Genomic DNA, 21,208 nt, shown 5'->3' on the forward strand with positions numbered 1-21,208 from the left:
TGCCAAGACAGTGTAGTCTACACCAGGTCCGCGTCGTGGACCTAGTCATGAAGAATCAACAAACGAAGAAAAGGAATTATTTCACGAAACAGTGTTGTCTGCGACAACTCTGCGTCGTGGACCTTGGAATTATGTTTATCAAAATCAAAGCGTGAAAATATTTGACAAAACAATGTGGTTCGCAATAAGTCCGCGTCGCGGACCTTGGTAATATGTTGATCAGAAATTAAAATGTAAAATTATTTATCCGGCAGTGTGGTCCGCGACAAGTCCGCGTCGCGGACCTTGGACATGTGCAAGCTAAATTCGCCCCAAAAATGAGAAAATGAAATGTTATATTGAAGCAAGACAAGTCCCCATCGCACACTTTAGTGCAATTACTTTAACAACGCATTTTCTAGTATAAAGAGCATTTTTACATTTTTATAGGGGGCACTTGTTCTTGTCAAGAGGAGTCTGAAGGAAGACAAACCAAGACCTAGTTTGGTGATATTTTCTCCTTTGTTTTTCATCTTAGATTCAAGTTTATGTTAGAAATGTTTCATGTAATTGTCTCACAAACTATGAGAGGCTAAATTCCCTTGTTCTTGGGTTGTAGCTATAAGATGAAAGTTTAATTCTTGTTTGCTTTGGTTGAAAATGGGTTTCATATGAAGTTACTCTTATACTCTTGTTTTAATTGTGTTAATGCTTGATCACCATTGAAACATATTTGTTGTCTATCATTAACTCGGAAAATGAAAGGAAGATAGAACACTAGAATATAAGGAGCATGTTTGTTTTAGAGTTGTCTAGAACAATTAGTGTATAGAATGATTGTGACACATATCTATACACCTTGTTTGGTTGCTAAACAAGATGAAAAGATAGAGGCATTTGTTTTGGTTCATGTTTATCCCCGCTCAACGATGTAGTTAAGTTGTCAACAAAAATAGGCATTTAGAGATTGGAAAATCATAATTATAAAATAAACCCTATAAATCAGTAATTGGGAACCTCTTGGATGCCAAGGTAATGGAGATTAAATTGGAAATCTTAAATTGCTACAACCCAAGGATTCTTCTTTAAAGTTGATAATTCTATTTGACATCTTTTAAGTAGTTTTCACCTAGTTTTGGTAATATCATTCGTAGATATAAACAAACTCAACTCTTTGAGAAACACACTAATAATTCAATTCATTACAAAGTTAACGAAGCCTAGTTGCATATTCCTTGTGGGTTCGACATTCGACTCTAAAAAAGAGTCACTATATTACTTTTGAGACCACGTATACTTGCATATACGTTTGGAGAGCAACAAATAACAAAAATGATACTACAAAAAAACCTCCTGAATAATGTCAAGATTTGAGTAATCCTGATATTCTCGAAAAATCAGTGAACTTAGACTCAAGTGAATGAAGAACTTTTAATAAGTTCTACCAGTGATGAGATAAATCTAGATCAATCAAAAATTATGGTGGATAATATTTTTGCATCTAATGTTGCAATTAACCTTATGCAATATAGCGAAAGTCTTGAGCCTAAATCCATCGAAGAATGTCGACGTAGATGTGATTGGCCAGAATGGCAAAAGACAATTCAATCAGAATTAGACTCACTTGCTAAACATGAGGTTTTTGGACCTATAGTCTAAACTCTTGAAGGTGTAAAACCAGTTAGCTATAAATGAATTTTTATGCGAAAACGAGATGAGAGAAATGCAATTGTAAGATACAAGGCACGCCTTGTTGCACAAGGATTCTCTCAAAGATCCGGAGTCAATTATGAAGAAACATATTCACCAGTTATTGTTGAAATAACTTTTCGATATCTTATCAGTTTAGCTGTATATAAAAATCTTGAAATACATCTAGTGGATGTAGTTACAACTTACCTTTATGGTTCACTTGATAATGAAATTTACATAAAAATCTAGAAGGATTAAAATTGCCTGAAACATGTACTAAGTCTCGGGAGATATACTCAATCAAATTGTAAAGATCATTATATGGTCTGAAACAATCAGGGCGTATGTGGTATAATCGCCTTAGTGAGTACTTGATAAATGAAGGTTATATAAATGATGTCATTTGTCCATGTGTTTTTATTAAAAAAATGGAATCAAAGTTTGTTATACTCGCCATTTATGTTAATGATATAAATCTCATTGAAACCACTAAAGAGGTCCAAAAGGCTATTGAATATCTAAAGAAAAAATTTGAGATGAAAGACCTTGGAAAGACAAAACTTTGTCTAGGTTTGCAAATTGAACATTTAGCAGATGGGGTCTTTGTCCACCAATCTTCCTACAATGAAAAAAAATTAAAACGATTTTACATGGAGAAAGCACATCCATTAAGTACTCCAATGATTGTTCGATCACTTGAAGTGGAAAAAGATCTATTTCGACCTCCAGAAGAGGATGAAGAACTTCTTGGTCCTGAAGTACCATATATAAGTGTTATTGATGCACTTATGTATCTTGCTAACGCAACTAGACCTGATATAACATTTTCTGTTAATTTACTGGTAAGGTATAGTTCATCCCCAACGCATAGATATTGAAATGGTATCAAACATATTTTGCGATACCTAAAAGGTACCATTGATATGAGTTTGTTTTATACTAATAGAGGTTGTGAAGATCTTATTGGTTATGGAGATACAAGTTATTTATCATACCCACATAAAGCTCGATCGCAAACATGTTATCTATTTACACACGAAAGAACTGCTATATCATGGCGATCTACAAAGCAGTCTATTATTGCTACTTTCTTCAAATCATGCTGAAATAATAGCAATTCATAAAGCAAGTAGAGAGTGTGTGTGGTTGAGATCGATGATACAGTTCATAAAGAAATATGCGGCCTGAAAAATGATGCCAAAGTATCACAATTATATTCGATGACAATGTCGCATGCATAGCTCAATTAAAAAGTTGCTTCATAAAAGTAAACAGAACGAAATATATTTTACCAAAATTATTCTTCATACATGATTTCCAGAAAAATGGTGATATTGATGTATAACAAGTTCGTTCAAATGATAATCTTGTAGATTTATTCACAAAGGCATTACCAACATTAATTTTTGAGAAGCTATGGTATAAAGTTGGAATGCGCCGTCTCCAAAATATCAAATGAAGTTTTCATCAAGGGGAGTAAAATACGCGTTGTACTCTTTTTTTCTTAATCATGATTTTGTCCCACTGGTTTTTTCTGATAATGTTTTTAATAAGGCAGCAATCAAGGCGTATTAACATATATGTGTACTTTTTTTCCTTCATTAGGCTTTTTTCTACTGGATATTTTCTAGTAAGGTTTTAATGAGGCACGACATCTATGGGGGTTCAGAATAACTATTTATATTTGTTCTTTTCCTAGATTTTTTTTATGAACATCTAAGGGGGAGTGTTGTAAAAGAAAGTGGATGTCCCTTTCAGGATGTCCCTTTCTTCTTTTACTTTTCCTTTTTCATTTTTTCCTCTGCTTCTTTTTCCTTTTCTTTTTCTCCCTTCACGCGTTGTCCCCTCCCTCAATTATTATCTTCTGCCTATAAATAAGACAGCGCAGAACGAAAAGAAACACAAGAAATTCTCTCAATTCTTTCATTCTCTTACTATCTCTTTTATCTTAATAAATTGTTAAGTTAGTTTATTTTTATAACAATATGCAATTTTATTCTGTATTTAACGAGTAGTTTTCAAAATTTGAATATGAGATTTCATGGTCACATGATAATAACTTTACTAATCGTTCAACTACTCCAACAAAATAAAAATGGATGCAACTAAGGGTGTGTTTGGTACGGAGGAAAATATTTTCTATGAAAATTATTTTTTTAAAAAAATATATGTTTTTTGGAAAACAAGTGGATCTCTTACTTATTTTCAATTTAGTAAACAAATAAATATAATCCTTAAAATAATTATACGCGTAATCTAGCAAAATAATATGGGGGTGGAAGGGGTGAGGAGTTTGGGCCAGGAATGGGTGGATTAGGGCCGGATTAACTTGAAATGTTCCTTATGAACTTGTTTTCTATACTTCTATTAAGAAAGTCATTTTTCAATTGATGAGAAATATGATTTATTTTTTTCACCATCAATTCCTTTCATTTTTGATTCGGGATGAAGAGCCCAACCTTGTTGGATGTAGTCTTAACCGCCTGGAACTTGAATTGGATAGACCAAAATCTTATATATATACACACACACATATATATTAGTTATCCATTTGTAGACATGCTAATCAAATTATTATAGAATCGTTAAGATATTAATTTTCTGTTATCGATTTAATTTCGTTTAACTGTTACAATTTCATAAAAATAAAATTTTTAATAAAAAGCACTTAGAAACAAAGTGACAAATTAAATGAACCACGTACATAAGTAATTGGCAGATTGCATCTTACTCAGAAGTAAACACTGAAAATATATAAAATAACTAATAGTTTGAGACGGTGAAAAGTAAAAATATGAAACTAAATCCTAAGTGAAGAACTTCATATATCAAAGGATATGATCATAATTTATTAATTTATTATCGAGTTATCAGTTAACCCATTAAGAAAAAAAATCTCAAACAGTTATAGAATCAATAAACCGATAAAAAAACTTAAACCATTATCGAAATCGTTAAATCAAAAATCCATTGTTGATTAACCACTAACATATTTTCAGTTCAGACTGTCGATTGGCTAGTGGGTTCTGTGAATTAAACTATTGTTTTGGGCTACTAGGCCCTAAATATTTGGATTTTTGAGAGTTCTCTAACTTGGGCCTGGCCCGTATGATAGAAAGCCCACAAAACTGACCCGTTTCCTCGTTACTTCCTCAGTCTTCCCCATTTCCCCATTCCCTGTAACCTATTGAAGAAGCACAGAAGAAGAAAAAAATCGCCATTGAAAATGTTGAAGCTTAAGAGATTTAGCTCAGCTGTAACGCCTGCAATTTTCAATTCAAGGAAAAATTTCTATGGAGAAGAGAAATTGATTTCTCTAATAGCTTTACAGAATCCATGTCGATGGACTTCCAAACGCTTCCTCGATATTTACCAGGTTCGTTCAGTAAAACTTTTTTTTTTTTGAGTTCTCTCTATTGCTAAATTAATATACAAAAATCTGTAAATTTAGTTATAGCTTGTTTTAATGATTGTTAAGTATTGTTTCATGAATGTATCATGTTGTATTGGCACCCGGGGATGCGGCCTTGTGGATAATGAACTGGGTCGAGAACTATGAGGTGTCAGGTTCAATTGTCAAAAAAACTAGGTGATTTTTTTAGGTGCTTAGTGGAATTAGTTGAGGTGGTGCAAGCAGGGGCGGACCAAGGCAAGTTCAAGGGTTCATCCGAAACTCTTTCGTTAAAAAATTACACTGTATATATGATAAATTTTTTAATTTATGTGTATATATTTAACATTTAACACCTAGCATAAGCCAAAAGACCAGCTCACTGTCAAATGGGGTTCAATATTTCACCTTAGCTTATCTCAGCTTGCGAGTTCGAATCCGAATAAGCACATTTTCTTTCTGATTAGCGTGTTTAATTTTTTTTAACGCTCTTCGTAAAATTCCCGAGTGCGCCACTGTGTGCAAGCTGGCAAGCTGGCTCAGATACCACAGTTATATAAGAAAAGTATTAGTATATTGTATTATATTGTATTGTATGATTTTATTTTGATGAATATAATGTTTAGATAGATTGTATTGTTTCTCGTTGTTTCATGATGTCAAGAACTAGCAATCTGAAGAATAAGCTTACAATATTTGGAAGCTGAAGTTGTGTTTGAACATGAACTTCAATTCAGAAAATAGCCTACGCAAGTGGAAGATTTCTGATTGAAATCATTAATTCACTTGAAGAAATACTACTTGAAGCATCATTTCAAATTCAACTTTTCTTTTTCTAGTAGAATTTGAAATACCTAGCAAAATTATATCCAAATTATGAAATGTAAAATTATGGTACTGTATTTCAACTTTTTGGTGGATGGGAATTCATATGTCTAATTGGTTGTGGATTCATTCCTGCTTAATTGGGATTCAAAGGCTGTCTAATATTTCTCCCTTTTCGACTTTCCAAATATTAAAAACTATATGAGAAGTCATAAAATTTGCATCTCTTCCCATTGGATAATGCATTCTTCTTCAGAGATTACTTTCTTTTGAAGTGAAAAGAATAACTATTATTAGACAGTAGGAGTACAGTGGAATTTTGTCTTGTATTGAGTATTGAAGATTCATTTGATTACAGCTAGGAAACAAGGAGGCAATTGCGAAAGAGCGTGCTCGGATGTAAGTCTTCTTTTTTCCTTTTCAATTTAGAGCCCGTTTGGATTGGCTTTAAGTTGGTCAAAACCAACTTAAAGCCCATTTTCAGCATTTGGACGTGTTTGCCTAATGCTAACTTTAAGCAGAAAGTTCTTAAAGTCAGTCAAAAATGAAAAGTTAGGATTCCTAACTTTTTTTTTTCTAAGTGCTTAAAGTCATTTTCTTTGACCATAGAAATTACTTTTATATTCCTTATATTTTAACTAAATTTCCAAACTACCCTTTTTATTCTTTTAACCCTAAAATTCACATAATTTTCCTCATTTAAGCACTTTTATCCAAACACTCAACTGCTTATTTATAAAAATAACTTTCAGCACTTTAAAGTTCTAAAAGCACTTCATACATAAAAGTTACTTTTTTTTAAGCCCATCCAAACGGGCTCTTATTGTCTCGTTAAGCCTACATCAAATGGACTCTGAAGTTTATTTTATGTATATTATGTGCTTTAGGGCAGTAAAGATGAGATGAACCGGGGTTACTTTGCTGATATAAATGAGTTGAAGCAACATGGTGGTAAGGTATAACAAAAAATCACTACCTTAGCTGTTGCTTTTTCAGTTTTGTTGACATTTTTGCTGTATCCATTATGGAACTGGCGGAAAATAGATTGGAACTGCAAATAAGATTATCATTCCAGCAATGACGGCGGTGAAGTTTCCTGCATTGGAAGTGAATCTCTCAGATGGTTCAAACCTTAAGCTTCCCATCACATCCACTGCTAATGGTGTTGAGGCAAATAAATTAGAAGCATCAAAGGCGTCATTGATGTGTCTTTCATTCCGCGCAAGCTCACAGGTTAGAGTAACTCTAATTGATTGCTGGTTTCGGGTGAAGTAAAGGTGATCTTTGTGTTTTCGGTTAGCTGATTATCTTTACTTTTTCAGCATGCCTGTCTATGAAAGAACCTGTATCTGCACAGGAAGAAGTCATTTGGTCTCCCTAATTAGTTTGTAACAATATGATGTCTTAACAGAGGCATCATCTTGGACAGCTACAAAGTCCAAAGGACTTTAACATTCCTCGGAGCTTAGGATATTTATCAGTGGTTTATCAAATGATGGGGAGTTTTCATTGGCTGTCTTACGGTTGTTGGTCGTTCGTTTGCATTAACTGTAAAAATGATTTAAAGTTGATCAAAATTAATGCTATCAACACCAGTATTATCAAAAGCAAAAAGCTAAAAGAAGCTCTAAGGTTCGTTGGGGGCCTTAAGCGCAAAACGCAAATAAAGTGTGGGCTTTAATGAAAAAAGGTGCAAAGGGAGAAAAAATACAATATATATGTTTAGTCCAAGACTAATAATTTATAAGCATGACTGACAAATATATAAACAAAGAAATTGAAAAATAATTACGATAAAGTGAAATATCAATTTTTTAGTGTTGTCTCTTTAGAAGAGGTTCATGAGCAAGGAAAAGTATGCCTTAAACTTTGATGACACACTGAAGTGCACATTAAGCGAGGTGAAGCACTCTAGCTCAGCCAGTGGTGGAACCAGGAATTTTATGAATTGGGTTCAACATTTTATTACCTAAAATTAGAAAAAAAATGTGCTTATTTGGATTCGAACCCGCGAGCTAAGACAAGCTAAGGCGAAATATTGAAACCCCTTTGCCACTGAGCTAGTCCCTTGGCTTATGCTCACGGGGTTCAATGTTAAATATATACTCATAAATTAAAAAATCTATCTTATATATATAGTGTAATTTTTTAACGAAGAGGGTTCGGATGAACCCTCTGGACACCATGTGGGTCCCCCCCTGCGCTCAACACGTATTGAGCCTTGCTTTAGGGCTTAAGCGCATTTTAAGTGCGCCTTTGATAACACTGATCAACACTAGTGCTACTAGAATCATTTTCAGTTTCATACCTCAAGTAGATATATTACGAAATAAGCACCTATAAGTAGGTTGATAATTTCGAAGTTTTACCAAATATGAGTTATTGGCAGGATTTTTTTAACGTTTCTACCAAAAGAAAAGGGCAATGTGGGCTCATGCATGTCTTTGTAGGAAACATGAGTAGATTTCACTTTGTTGCTACACATTTAACTAAATTGTTGAGAGTTGAGACTACAACTGCTTAACTATAATCTCACGTATGCTTTACTTTAATCTTTAATATATATGAAATTAAAGCTTAGATTTTAAAAATAGAAGTTTCTGATGCAGCATTTGTGGGCGAAAAATAGTAAAAACTACCTTGTCCCATGCTTATCTTAAGATAATGCATGTTGGTTTAACACTTGCTGTATAAACAACAACTATTTCAGTATATCTTCAGATAGTACTGAAGTTTTGACCACTTTTGGCAGGCAATGATAGATTCTTGGAGTAAGCCATTTCTGGATACATTCAAAGATTCCAAAAGGGTTCAACTCTATGAGGTATCCTCTTAGATGAAAGAATGTCACTTCTTCATGCATGTCTCTTACATATCGGACCTGTTTTAGGCCTTTATACAACTATAGAACATAGCCTGTAGACTCAAGTCTCTGGTGGTTTTTACACCTTCCTCTTATTTAAAATGTTTCTCATACCATACCCTTCCTCTCTTAAGTTACTTTTTGATTGTTGGGGATTCGTCGAGGATTTAAAACTTCATAGGATTTGAATTTCAAATAATTCTTTTTCCTTATATGGGTTTGGGATGTTCTTAGAGTTAATAGTAATTGAGCTAAATGACTCTTAATTTCACACTCAAAGCTATGGTTCTTTTGTGTAACAGTGACATTCTCAAAATTATGATACTGTCGTGAAGTGTAGTGACATTACATGAGGAAACATGTTTCTAACTGCTATGCATTCTTCTGGAAATTAGTTAAGTGTTGAAGTCACAACTACTATCTGTTGCTTCATTTTGTTTTTTAACTTGATATTTTATCGCTATTTTTCCTTCTTGCAACCCTTCTCTAAATAACTTATCTTTTGAGCCGAGGGTTTATCAGAATAGCCTATCTGTCCCCACGAAGGTAGGGGTAAGGTCTGCGTACATCTTACCCTCCCCAGGCCCCACTTGTGGGATTACACTGGTTATGTTGTTGTTGAAGTCAACAGCAAATATGAACTGATAAAAAATAATTGGAATCTAGAGAAGCAAGTTCCTGTAGATAGTATGAGACAGATGTCCTATGCTGAAGGAAGAGGTTCTCTTCTACAGCATGCTTTTAATTTCTCTATGACAAACCTTGGGGATATTTCACACTTCTTGAATGAAAAAAGAAGTGGTTAGGAATAAACTATATAAACACCCTTTTTTAAGGAACAGATGCATGTAAAATGCAGTGATGCCTGTATTTCTGGTTTTCATAATAGAGTAGACCTTGAATATATGAATCTTTAATTTGTTTGCAGATCTCCTTGATAGATTCGTGGTTTTTGACACTCAGTCCTGTAAAGAAACTGCTACTTCGGATGATGAGGAAATCTAACCCTCATGAAAGCAAGGATGTACTGCATAGACAGATTGTTTATTCATTTGGTGACCATTACTATTTCCGGAAAGAGCTTAAAATACTGAACCTTCTGACTGGGTATGAAGTGTTAACGGTACCTTTCAGTTTCCTTATTAACTAAGCAGAAGAATTGAGTTACAAGTGTTTTCCGTTCTGTATCAAATTTACAGGTACATGTTCTTGGTCGATAAATTTGGTAGAATACGATGGCAAGGTACTGGATTGGCAACAGAAGAAGAGTTGTCATCGCTTCTCTCCTGTACGTCTTTTCTCCTGGATGAGGAATCGAAGTAAGAAAAATCAACCGGCATATGGAGGGGCTTTTTTGTGAAGTGGATTTTCAGGTTCCTTCATAAATGTTCCATGTTTGTGCTTATTCTGTACCTCGTTCTGTTTTCGGAATCGTTTTAGTTTTCCTAAAATTATATACATTTTTGGTGATTCTACCTTCTGGACAAGTTCCTTGAGCTGAATTGGCTGTGAGCCATGAAACATAGATGTTGTAAGCACTTTCTTCAGTGTAGCATAGGACTAGCAATAATGGCTTCCATGAAAAATCATATATTAATTTTTTGCATTTTCTGATAGAAGAATGTTAAATATTTCTCCTCTGGTTGGTTTTATTGGATGAGACTACTAGTGATAGACTGATAGTTGACCACATAGTAGGCGTTGCATCAACGATATTGGTTACAGGTTCGAGTCATGGAATTAGGCAGTAATGCTTTACGAAAGGTATACCCGACATACTAAGACTAAGATGAATCATCACAGTTCTTCAACAGGCTTAGTCCCTAAATTCCAAAACTAAATGAGAAGCTTATAATTGTGATCATGTCGTATCAGCTCTTTCAATTACTACTACATGTGTCGTGCCAACAATAAACAGAGAGTTTGATAAGACTCTCGGGTAAGAAAAATCAATCCTGAATAAGCTTTAGTTGATTCTCACTATAAATCTTGTTGTAAGCAAGGAGCCTGTGTCTACATAGGCTGCCCACATTACACCCTTTTGGATTTCGGCCGTAATTGTTCCAAGTAAAGTTCACCACCAATCTTTTAAAGCTTTTTCCCAGTAGAAACAGACTCACGATTTCAACTTCAGACTTGATGGTTTGAAAATGATTTTGAGGCGGTTAAACTTTAAAACTTTCATCTGAAGATAGAAAGACTATTTTTGATAGACTATCGGTTCAAATATCTATTAGGACTCACCTATGTTACATAAAAAGTGCAACATACTAAAGAATTAGTAATTTTTAGACCTATACGTTCCAGATAGATCAAACTTCAACCTCTTAATTTGTTGACCTTACTTATGTTAAAAGAAAACAAATAAAAATTAATTATTTGAGAAACCAAAATTAGGATGATCACTGATGTACCACTACATCTAACTTTCACCTAACAAAGGTTTTTAACAATCAAAGTAATCTACCAACTCTATTGCTACACACCCACAAAAAAAAAACAAGGCCAAACTCTTCATATCATTTTAATTGTCGCCAATCAAAGTAATCTACCAACTCTATTGCTACACACCCACAAAAAAAAAACAAGGCCAAACTCTTCATATCATTTTAATTGTCGCTTTAATCATTTTTATGCTCATTAAAAAAGGAAGATAATGTATATTTTATTAAGTTAAAGATATTATTGAAAATAATTATCAATTTTATTATTATATTTTTTAAAAATAACAATTATTTTGTGATAAATTAGTTGAGCGAGTGTTAATTTGAACAAAGGAAGTACTACACAGCTAAGCGCATAGACGTGCAAAGCAATAGTTCAAAATGAGGATTTTTGCTAACGAAAATCAAAATATAAATAAATTATAAATATATAAAGAAGTTAATATGATTTAACATATAATACAAATGTATAATATTATTTTTACCTATCTACAGTTCTAAATTAACGTTTGGGTTTTTTCTATTAATTAATTACTTTATACACTATTATTGTAAACAAATTTTATATTATTAATGTGATTTTACCAGCTATAATAGGGTCATTTAACGTGTTCTCTACGTAATATCTCATACTTGTACAGTTGTATTTGTTATAAAAGGTTATCTCTAATTGATTTGAATATAATTTCTTCTTATAAAATTTAAAATCTAATTCAACCTTTTAAGATTCTTAATATTAAATGAATGCGCAAATTTTATCCGTACTTCATGAAAATAGAGAAGTTTTCAAAAGTCTAATTCAGGTAAAATATATCAAAAACATACCAAAGAAAGAAAGACAAAATTAATACTAGAGGAAGCATTACATAGTATGGCCATGAAAATGAAACCGTAATAATAACAAATAATGTGATAATCAAAATATGCTTAGTCAAACACGATTATATAAATTGAAACCCAGAGAGAGTATGAGTATAATTGTTATATTAACCAAAATCCAACTTGTTTTGGATTTTTGGTTCTATATGACCTTGTATTTTTTTGTTTTTTTTGCAGCTACTTAATTCTAGTCAATTTCAATTGTAATTTTCATTGTCCAACTAAAGTTTTTGGACTCTCTCTTCTTGAAATTCAATAGGAAGCTTCCTATATACTATTAATATCTCTAGATAGAGTACATATATACAGAGGAGAGAGTATCGTTACAGTTATATATGTTCGATAAAATTCAATAATTTCACTTCAAATCTTACATTTTTTTTTATAAAATTTGTTTAATATATATAAATATTTTATTCAGAACTTAATAAATTTTTAAAAAAATGTGATTCAAAATTCACAAATTAAAAATTCTAATTTCATCGTTACATGTAAATAAATTGTCTCTTTCTTTATTCAAAGAGAGTGTTGTTGAACAAACATGCAACGTTCGTGGGACTCATCATGTCATTCACAGACAGATTTCTTTTCAACATTTGTCATTTTTCTTCAACTTAGAAAAAGTCAAGATGAGCAAAACACTATTTCCCTTTTTCTAAAAAAAAAATTCATTCAATATCCATCCTGAGATTCAATTAATTTAAATTTATACCAAAAGATTTTATATTGAAGGAAAAAATATTTTTTATCAAAAGCGACTCTATATTTAGAATTTAAACCCGAGATATTTAATTAAAAATAAAAAAATAGTTTATTTCTATAGTTATTTAAAGTCTTATGATTAATAAAATTTATAAGATTAATTGTTATTCATATTTTCTAACCTTACCTTCCACCTTATCCATCAAATGAGTTGGCCCTGAATTCGTTCGCAAACTAATAAGCAACTTCAATTTAATTTTTTTCAGGATTCGTACACCTATATACCTATTTACGAACTATATAATATTAATTTGTATTTTTTTCATTTCAAAATAAATAATTTTTTGAGGTGTGACACAATATTTAAAGAAGTTTATAGAAATTCAAAGTAAAATATGTATTGACAGGAGTAGATCTAATGTCAGCTATTAACGGAGAACAAATCTAAACTATTTTGCAAAATTTCAAAAATAAATTGGGACCTTCTTACATTTAAATTTTATAGTATAGTTCCAATGACTATATTATTTGTTAGGTAGTAGAGTTCTTTCTCAATTATTCTATGTCCCTATAGCTCTGTCATTTTTTTTATTGTATTTTCAAAATATCCTATGTGTCTCTCTCATTAATCCTAATTATGCTATCTTCCAAATTTTCTTTTTTGTTTCTTCACCCCTAAAAAAGTACAGGACAAGACTTTAAGTGAAATTTCTTTTTTTTTTTGGGTATTCGATGTTTGATATCAACTTGATCGAAGGTTGAATTAATTAGAATTTATGCGGAAAAATTTAATTTTGAGAGGTCAAGCAAGCATTGTCAAAGGTGGTTACGCTTTGGACCAAGTTGAATTAGTCTTTGATATGAAAAAATCAATTTTGGAGGTAAAGAGCGGATTCTTAAAAGCGATTTTATACTTTGGTGTCAAATCGAAAACTTTAATTAAAGATAAAAGAGTACTTAAAAGTTATCACTATATTATAACCTTTGATGATGTGATCTTTAAGCAGTGTCGGATCTAATAATTTTAATTCAAATTTTATATGTATCTTAAGAAATCTGTTTAATATGTATAAATTAAATCATGTTGCAGCTGCATGAGCCTTTCCTGCATGCCACGAATGAAATGCAAAGAAGAAGAATCCTACAACAAAATAAGAGGTAGATAACCAACTTCTAGGAAATACATAATTGACTACGTTGATTTCGATAGCTACACCATCTATTAAATTTAAAAAATCTAAAAGAGCATGAGTCGTATATTTCGCGGAACCGTTCCCAGTTGTATGTCTTTTTCATCTCTAATCTTAAGTGAATTAGATATTATTGTACGGGGGTATATGTTGACCTAATTGAATTATGTCATTACATACGTGAGTCTTTTCACCTATTAAATTTGTTTTTATGTAAAGAAACAAACTATGCAGCTGCGTGTTGAAAATGCAAAGTCGTCATGAATTAGAATTTAGATTTTAAATTATATGTATAAATGGAATAAAAATAATATAATATTATGTTATTTAAGAAATAATTATAAATACTTTTATTTAATAATATATATTATTGATTAGTAACGTAACTTAAGATAAATAATAGGTAATTTATTATAACAAGTTAAATTATACTAATAATCTATTATATTATATTGTTTAATGTATATACTTTTGAATTCTAGAAGGTAATTTCTTCTCTTTTTATTTGTTTTATTTTACTTTTCTTTTCTTTGTAAGAGAATTTTGACTAATTAATATATTAAAGAGATAATATAGCAAGGGTTGAAGTAATTTGGTCTAATAATATTGAAACTATTAACTAGTAAACTTATTAATGTAAGTTGATTTGAGTGTTATCACATTTTCTATATATAAAAAACTTCATTTAATCATATTGTTTTCTTTTTTGAAAAATACTTTTTAGATGCAATAGATCTTCAATCATCTTTAGATAGATAAATAGCTAAGCCTTGTTATGAAAAGTAAAAGTAGTGGATGTCCAATCTTGTGGATCCACTTTACAAGAAAATTGTACCCTCTCCTTTATCCCCTCCATTTTTATGCCTATAAATAGCCTTACGCGGAAGAAAAATAACACACTAAAATTCTCTCTGATATCTCTTTTTCTTTTACTATTTTTTCTTCTTATTAATTTGTTAAGTTAGTTTATTTTATAACAAGTTATCAGCACGAGCCTCCATCACATTGAGCTATTTTAAAACGGTAACAAAAGGATAAAAATTTTACTTTATTAAAATGTCTAATATCTCTAAACTTGAATTTGTTGCTCTTGATATATTTGGAAAAGGTTACTCATCATGGGCACTAGATACCAAAATACACCTAGAATTGATGGGTCTGGCAGACACTATCAAAGATGACAATATGACATCTAATCAAGACCGTGCCAAAGCCATGATATTTCTCTGACACCATCTTGACGATAGGTTAAAATTACAGTACCTCACATTAAAAGACTCTTAAACTGTGAAAGAATCTAAAAGAAAGATATGATCACCTGAAGTTAGTCATTCTTCCACAGGCACGTCATGATTGGTTCAATCTGAGACTAATGAATTTTAAAAATATAACTGAATATAATTATATCTTGTTTAGAATTATAGCACAGTTAAATTTATACGGAGAAGAAATTACTAAGCAAGACAAACTTGAAAAAGCATACTCCACATTTCCACCCGCGAATATGCTCCTGCAGTAGCAATATCGCGAAAAGAATTTTAAAAAATATTCTGAATTACTTTCTCACCTTCTTATTGCTGAACACCACAACGAACTGTTAATGAAAAATTATGATAGTCAGTCCGTTGGTTCTTTGTCATTCCCTGAAGTGAATCAGACAAACTATAACCAACGAAAAATAAGTCATGGCCCCAGTCGTGATCGTGATCGTGATCAAAGAAGAAATTATAATCATGATGCTCAGCTAACACTAAGAAATGATCAGCAATATAAAAAGAAGAGTGAAAAGCCAGAAGTTATACCAAAGAAAAATTCAGAAAGTATATGTCATAGATGTGGAGGTATGGGACACTGGTCACGGACCTGTCGGTCATCAAAACGTCTGATTCAACTATATCAGACATTCTTGAAGATGGCAAAAAATAAACTTGATAATATTTAAATAATTTTCCTTTTTGTACTAAATAATATTTTATATTTTTCTAATCCATGTAAATAAATAAAATTTATATAATGAGTCATGTTTTAATTATAACGTTCATCTTATTTCTTTTTGAAGAAAATATGGATATGCCTCAAATTTCTTTTGGATCAATAATCAATCACGAGGATATTTGTGTAATTAATAGTGTAACAACTCATGCCATTTTTAAAGACGAAAAATATTTTTTCAACTTGCTTAGAAGAAAAGCAAATGTTACTATAATTTCTAGTAATTCAAAAATGATTAAAGGCTCCGAAAGTGCTACTATATTTTTGCTTAAAGGGCCAAAGATTGTTATAGAAGATGCATTGTTCTCTTCTAAATTCCGTAGAAACTTATTAAGTTTTAAAGATATCTGCAGAAATGGATATCATGTTGAGACACTAAACGAAATGAATATTGAATACATTGGTATAACTAAGAGTGTCTCAAGCCATAAATATGTTTTTAAAAAAATTATCAACTTTATCGTCTGGCCTATGTTATGCAAAAATTAGTGCAATTGAAGTACATTTAATCGTAAACCAGAAGTTTACTAATCTAAATATATTTGTGTTATATCATGATCAGATAGGTCATCCTAGATCAATAATGATGAGATAAATTCTTGAAAATTCAACTAGACATCCATTAAAGAATCTAAAGATTCTTACGAATGATGAACTTTCATGTGCTGCTTGTTATCAAGGCAAATTAATTGCCAGACCATCAACTCTGAAGGTTGGCACCGAATCTCCTAGCTTTTTAGAGCGTATACATAGGGATATATGTGGACCTATTAATCCACCTAGTGGATTGTTTAGATATTTTATGGTCCTAATAGATGCATCATCAAGATGGTCTCATGTGTTCCTCTTATCATCTCGCAACCTGGCGTTTGTGAAGTTATTGGCACAAATAATAAGATTAAGGGCGCAATTCTCAGATTATCCAATTAAGGCTATTTGCCTTGATAATGCTGCAGAATTTACATCCCAAGTTTTTGATAATTATTGCTTATCATTTAGGATAAAAAATGACCATCTTGTTAATCATGTTCATACTCAAAATGGCCTTGCAAATTCATTTATTAAGCGCCTACAATTAATAGCAAGACCACTACTTGTGAAAACAAAATTGCCGATTACTGTTTGGGTCATGCTATCTTACATGCAGCAACACTTATACGTCTCAGACCGATAAATTATGATAAATGCTCTCTATCGCAATTAGTATTAGGTCATGAGTCAAATACAGACCATCTATAAATTTTTGATTGTGCAGTATACGTACCTGTAGCACTCTCACAACATACAAAGATGGGTCCTCAATGAAGGTTAGGCATATATGTTGGGTTTCTCACCCTCCATAATTCGCTACCTTAAACTGTTGACATGAGACTTATTTACTGCTCGATTTGCAGATTATCGATTTAATGAAACAATATTCTCGCAATTAGGGGGAGAGAAAAAGGATCTCAAAAGAGAAATTGCGTGGATTATTTCATCACTATCTCATTTTGATCCACGTCCCCACACATCAGAGTAGGAGGTTTAGAAGATCATCCATTTACAGAAAATAGCAAATCAAATGTTAGATGCATTAACTGATTTGAAACGGATAACTAAGTCACAAAACCCTATAGTGAATATGCCTATCCGGATTGATGTCCCAAAAGGACCATCTACTAATATCATAGCTTCTGAATCCCAAACACACCTGAAGCGTGGTAGACCATTGGGTTCAAAGGATAAAAATCCTAGAAAAAGAAGAGTGGGGAATAATAAAGATGATACTACAAAAGAACCTCCTGAAAAAGTTCAATATTTGAGTAATCCTGATATTCTTGAAGAAATCAATGAATCCGAGACTCAAGTGAATGAAGAACTTTCAATAAGTTCTATCTGTGATGAGATAAATTTAGATCGAACAAAAATCACGATTGATAATATTTTTACATATAATATTACAATTAACCTCATACAAGATGGTGAAAGTCTTGAGCCTAAATCCGTCGAAGAATATCGACGTAGATATAATTGGCCAGAATGACAAAAGGCAATTCAATCAGAATTAGACTCACTTGTTAAGCGTGAGGTTTTTGGACCTGCAGTCCAAACCCCTGAAGGTGTAAACCCAGTTGGCTATAAATGAGTTTTTGTGAAAAAATGAAATGAGAGAAATAAAATTGTAAGATACAAGACACGTCTTGTTGCACAAGAATTCTCTCAAAGACCCGGGGTCAACTTATGAAGAAACATATTCACCTGTTATGGATGGAATAACTTTTTGATATCTCTTCATTCTAACTTTACATAAAAATCTTGAAATACATCTAATGGATGTAGTTACAGCTAACCTTTGTGGTTCAGTTGATAATAAAATTTAAATTCTAGAAAGATTAAAATTGTCTGACGCATGTACTAAGTCTCGGTAGATGTACTCAATCAAATTGCAAAGATCATTATATGGTCTGAAACAATCAGGGCGTATGTGATATAATTGCCTTAGTCAGTACTTGATAAATGAAAGTTAGAGCCCGTTTGGATTGACTTTAAGTTGGTCAAAATCAACTTAAAGCCCCATTTTACCTTTTGGACGTGTTTGCCTAATGCTGACTTTAAGCCATAAAGTTCTTAAAGTCAGTCAAAAATGAAAAGTTAGGATTCCTAACTTTTTTTTTTCAAAGTGCTTAAAGTCATTTTCTTTGACCATGAAAATTACTTTTATATCCCTTATATTTTAACTAAATTCTCAAACTACCTTTTTTTATTCTTTTAATCCTAAAATTCACATCATAAGCACTTTTATCCAAACACTCAACTGCTTATTTATAAAAATAACTTTCAGCACTTCAAAGTTCTAAAAGCACTTCATACATAAAAGTTACTTTTTTTAAGCCAATCCAAACGGGCTCTTATATAAATAATGTCATTTGTCCGTGTGTTTTTATTAAGAAAACAAAATCATAGCTTGTTATACTCATCGTTTATGTTGATGACATAAATCTTATTGGAACCCCTGAAGAGGTCCAAAAGGCGATTGAATACCTAAAAAAAGAATTTGGGATGAAAGACCTTGGGAAGATAAAACTTTGTCTGGGTCTGCAAATTAAACATTTAGCAGACGGGGTCTTTGTCCACCAATCTGCCTAAACTGAGAAAATCTTAAAACAATTTTGCATGGATAAAGCACATCCATTAAGTACTCCAATGGTTGTTCGATCACTTGAAGTGGAAAAAGATCCATTTCGACCTCCAGAAGAGAATGAAAAACTTCTTGGTCCTGAAGTATCATATCTCAATGTTATTGGTGCACTTATGTATCTTGCTAACGCAACCAGAACTGATATAACATTTTCTGTTAATTTGCTGACAAGATATAGTTCATCCCCAACGAGAAGACATTGGAATGGTATCAAACATATTTTGCAATACCTAAAGGGTACCATTGATATGAGTTTGTTTTATACTAACAAAGGCTGTGCAAACCTTATTGGTTATGTAGATGCAGGTTATTTATTAGATCCACATAAGACTCGATCTTAGATATGCTATCTATTTACATACGGAGAAACTGCTATATCATGGCGATCTACAAAGTAGTCTATTGTTGCTACTTCTTCAAATTATTCTGAAATAATAACAATTCATGAAGCAAGTGGAGAAGTGTGTGGTTGATATCGATGATATAGATCATCAAAGAAAGATATGGTCTGAAAAATGATGTCAAAGTACCCACAGTTATATACGAAGTTAATGTCGCGTGCATAGCTTAATTGAAAGGTGGCTTCATAAAAGGAGACAGAACGAAACATATTTCACAAAAAATATTCTTCACACATGATCTCCAAAAGAATGGTGATATTGATGTACAACAAGTTCGTTCGAGTGATAATCTTGCAGATTTATTCACAAAGGCATTACCAACATCAACTTTTGAGAAACTAAGATATAAGATTGGAATGCGTCGTCTCCAAAATATCAAATAATGTTTTCATTAGGAGGAGTAAAATACGCGTTGTACTCTTTTTCCCTTAATCAAGGTTTTGTCCCACTTGGTTTTCCTGGTTAGGTTTTTAATGAGGCAGCACTCAAGGCGTATTACCAGATGTGTGCACTATTTTTCCTTCATTCGGTTTTTTCCCACTGGATTTTTTTTTAAAAGGTTTTAACGAGGCACAACATCTAAAGGTGTTCAGGATAACTATGTATATCTGTTCTTTCACTAGAATTTTTCTTTTACACGTGAACATCCAAAGGGAAGTGTTATGAAAAGTAAAAGTAGTGGATGTCCATTTTGTGTTACCCACTTTAAAAGAAAAATTGTACCCTCTCCCTTATCCCCTTCATTCTTCAGGCTATAAATAGCCTTCCGCAGAAGAAAAATAACGCACTAAAATTCTCTTTGATCTCTCTCTTTCTTTTACTATCTCTCCTTCTTACTAATTTGCTAAATTAATTTTTTTTATAACACTCCTTTCATTTAATGCATCTCTAGCACAAATATGACTATTGTCACCAAAACATTAGCTTTTTCTTATTTCCCAAGGATATTATATCATATGAAACAAATTTTATGTCATCAAAAGAGTTATTTTTATTGACACTTTGGTTCCCAAACTTTTATTTGAGTAAAATTTCCCCTTCAAATTTTTATGCTTTGCATTGTCATAAATGTCACCACTTCTAATCAAGGTAGATTGTCAAGTGATATAAGATAAGACAGGTCTCAAACTATGATTGACTGCTTTTTCTTCCTTTTCTCAAACTTCAAGAGGAAGAGATAGTCAGGTTTAACTTCCACTAGTAATGGCGATTCCTTCTTGAAAACAGTATATTCAGTCGAATCTGAATATTCTAATAATAAGATTGAATCAAATTTTTATTTCACTCTCGTGTCAAAATTATCTAGTTTTTTTTTACGACTATATGAATGAAATCTACTAAATTTCATGTTCAATTGGAACTTTTCAAAGAAATTAAACTTTAGGGGGGCAAGTGATCATTCTCCAATTCAAAAATAAGTTGAGTGGGTAGTCCTCCTACTCCACTAGTTCTCTTAAAAAAGAGAGCCCTCATTTTGTAAAGCACAAAGCAAAAGAAACTCGAGAAAAGGAAGAGCATTTGGTTTTCGAAATTACAAATAAGTCCATTATTATAGCAAAATCTTGCAAAGCTACTAAGGGCATAGTAGTCACAAGAAGTGGAAAATTAGCCAATGAAGTCATAATACATCCAAATCCATTTAAATTTAAATTGATTATTGACGGACGTGGTT

The 21,208-nt window shown here is 32.0% G+C and overlaps 1 protein-coding gene across 2 annotated transcripts; it reads left to right on the top strand.

The window, feature by feature from the left end:
* Positions 1 to 4,840: 4,840 nt before the first annotated feature.
* LOC129904315 (uncharacterized) lies at positions 4,841 to 10,381 on the top strand. Of its 2 annotated transcripts, none has more exons than XM_055979872.1 (7): positions 4,841 to 5,047; positions 6,246 to 6,286; positions 6,780 to 6,843; positions 6,932 to 7,120; positions 8,640 to 8,711; positions 9,679 to 9,857; positions 9,950 to 10,381. In XM_055979872.1, exons 1-7 carry the CDS (start codon positions 4,898 to 4,900, stop codon positions 10,071 to 10,073), a joined length of 819 nt encoding a protein of 272 aa, XP_055835847.1. In that variant the 5' UTR covers positions 4,841 to 4,897; the 3' UTR covers positions 10,074 to 10,381. The 2 variants fall into 2 exon arrangements, with proteins under 2 accessions (XP_055835847.1, XP_055835848.1); XM_055979873.1 differs by having other exon boundaries at positions 4,862 to 5,047; positions 6,775 to 6,843.
* The last annotated feature ends 10,827 nt before the right edge of the window (positions 10,382 to 21,208 follow it).

This window comes from Solanum dulcamara, chromosome 9 (assembly GCF_947179165.1).
Source record: "Solanum dulcamara chromosome 9, daSolDulc1.2, whole genome shotgun sequence".
NCBI classification, from domain to species: Eukaryota; Viridiplantae; Streptophyta; class Magnoliopsida; order Solanales; family Solanaceae; genus Solanum; species Solanum dulcamara.

Coding starts and splice junctions, on each gene's coding strand:
- LOC129904315 (XM_055979872.1), top strand. CDS start 4,898: ATGTTGAAGCTTAAGAGATTTAGCTCAGCTGTAACGCCTGCAATTTTC. Junction 6,287..6,779: donor GCGAAAGAGCGTGCTCGGAT/GTAAGTCTTCTT, acceptor GCTTTAGGGCAG/TAAAGATGAGATGAACCGGG. Junction 9,858..9,949: donor ATACTGAACCTTCTGACTGG/GTATGAAGTGTT, acceptor TCAAATTTACAG/GTACATGTTCTTGGTCGATA.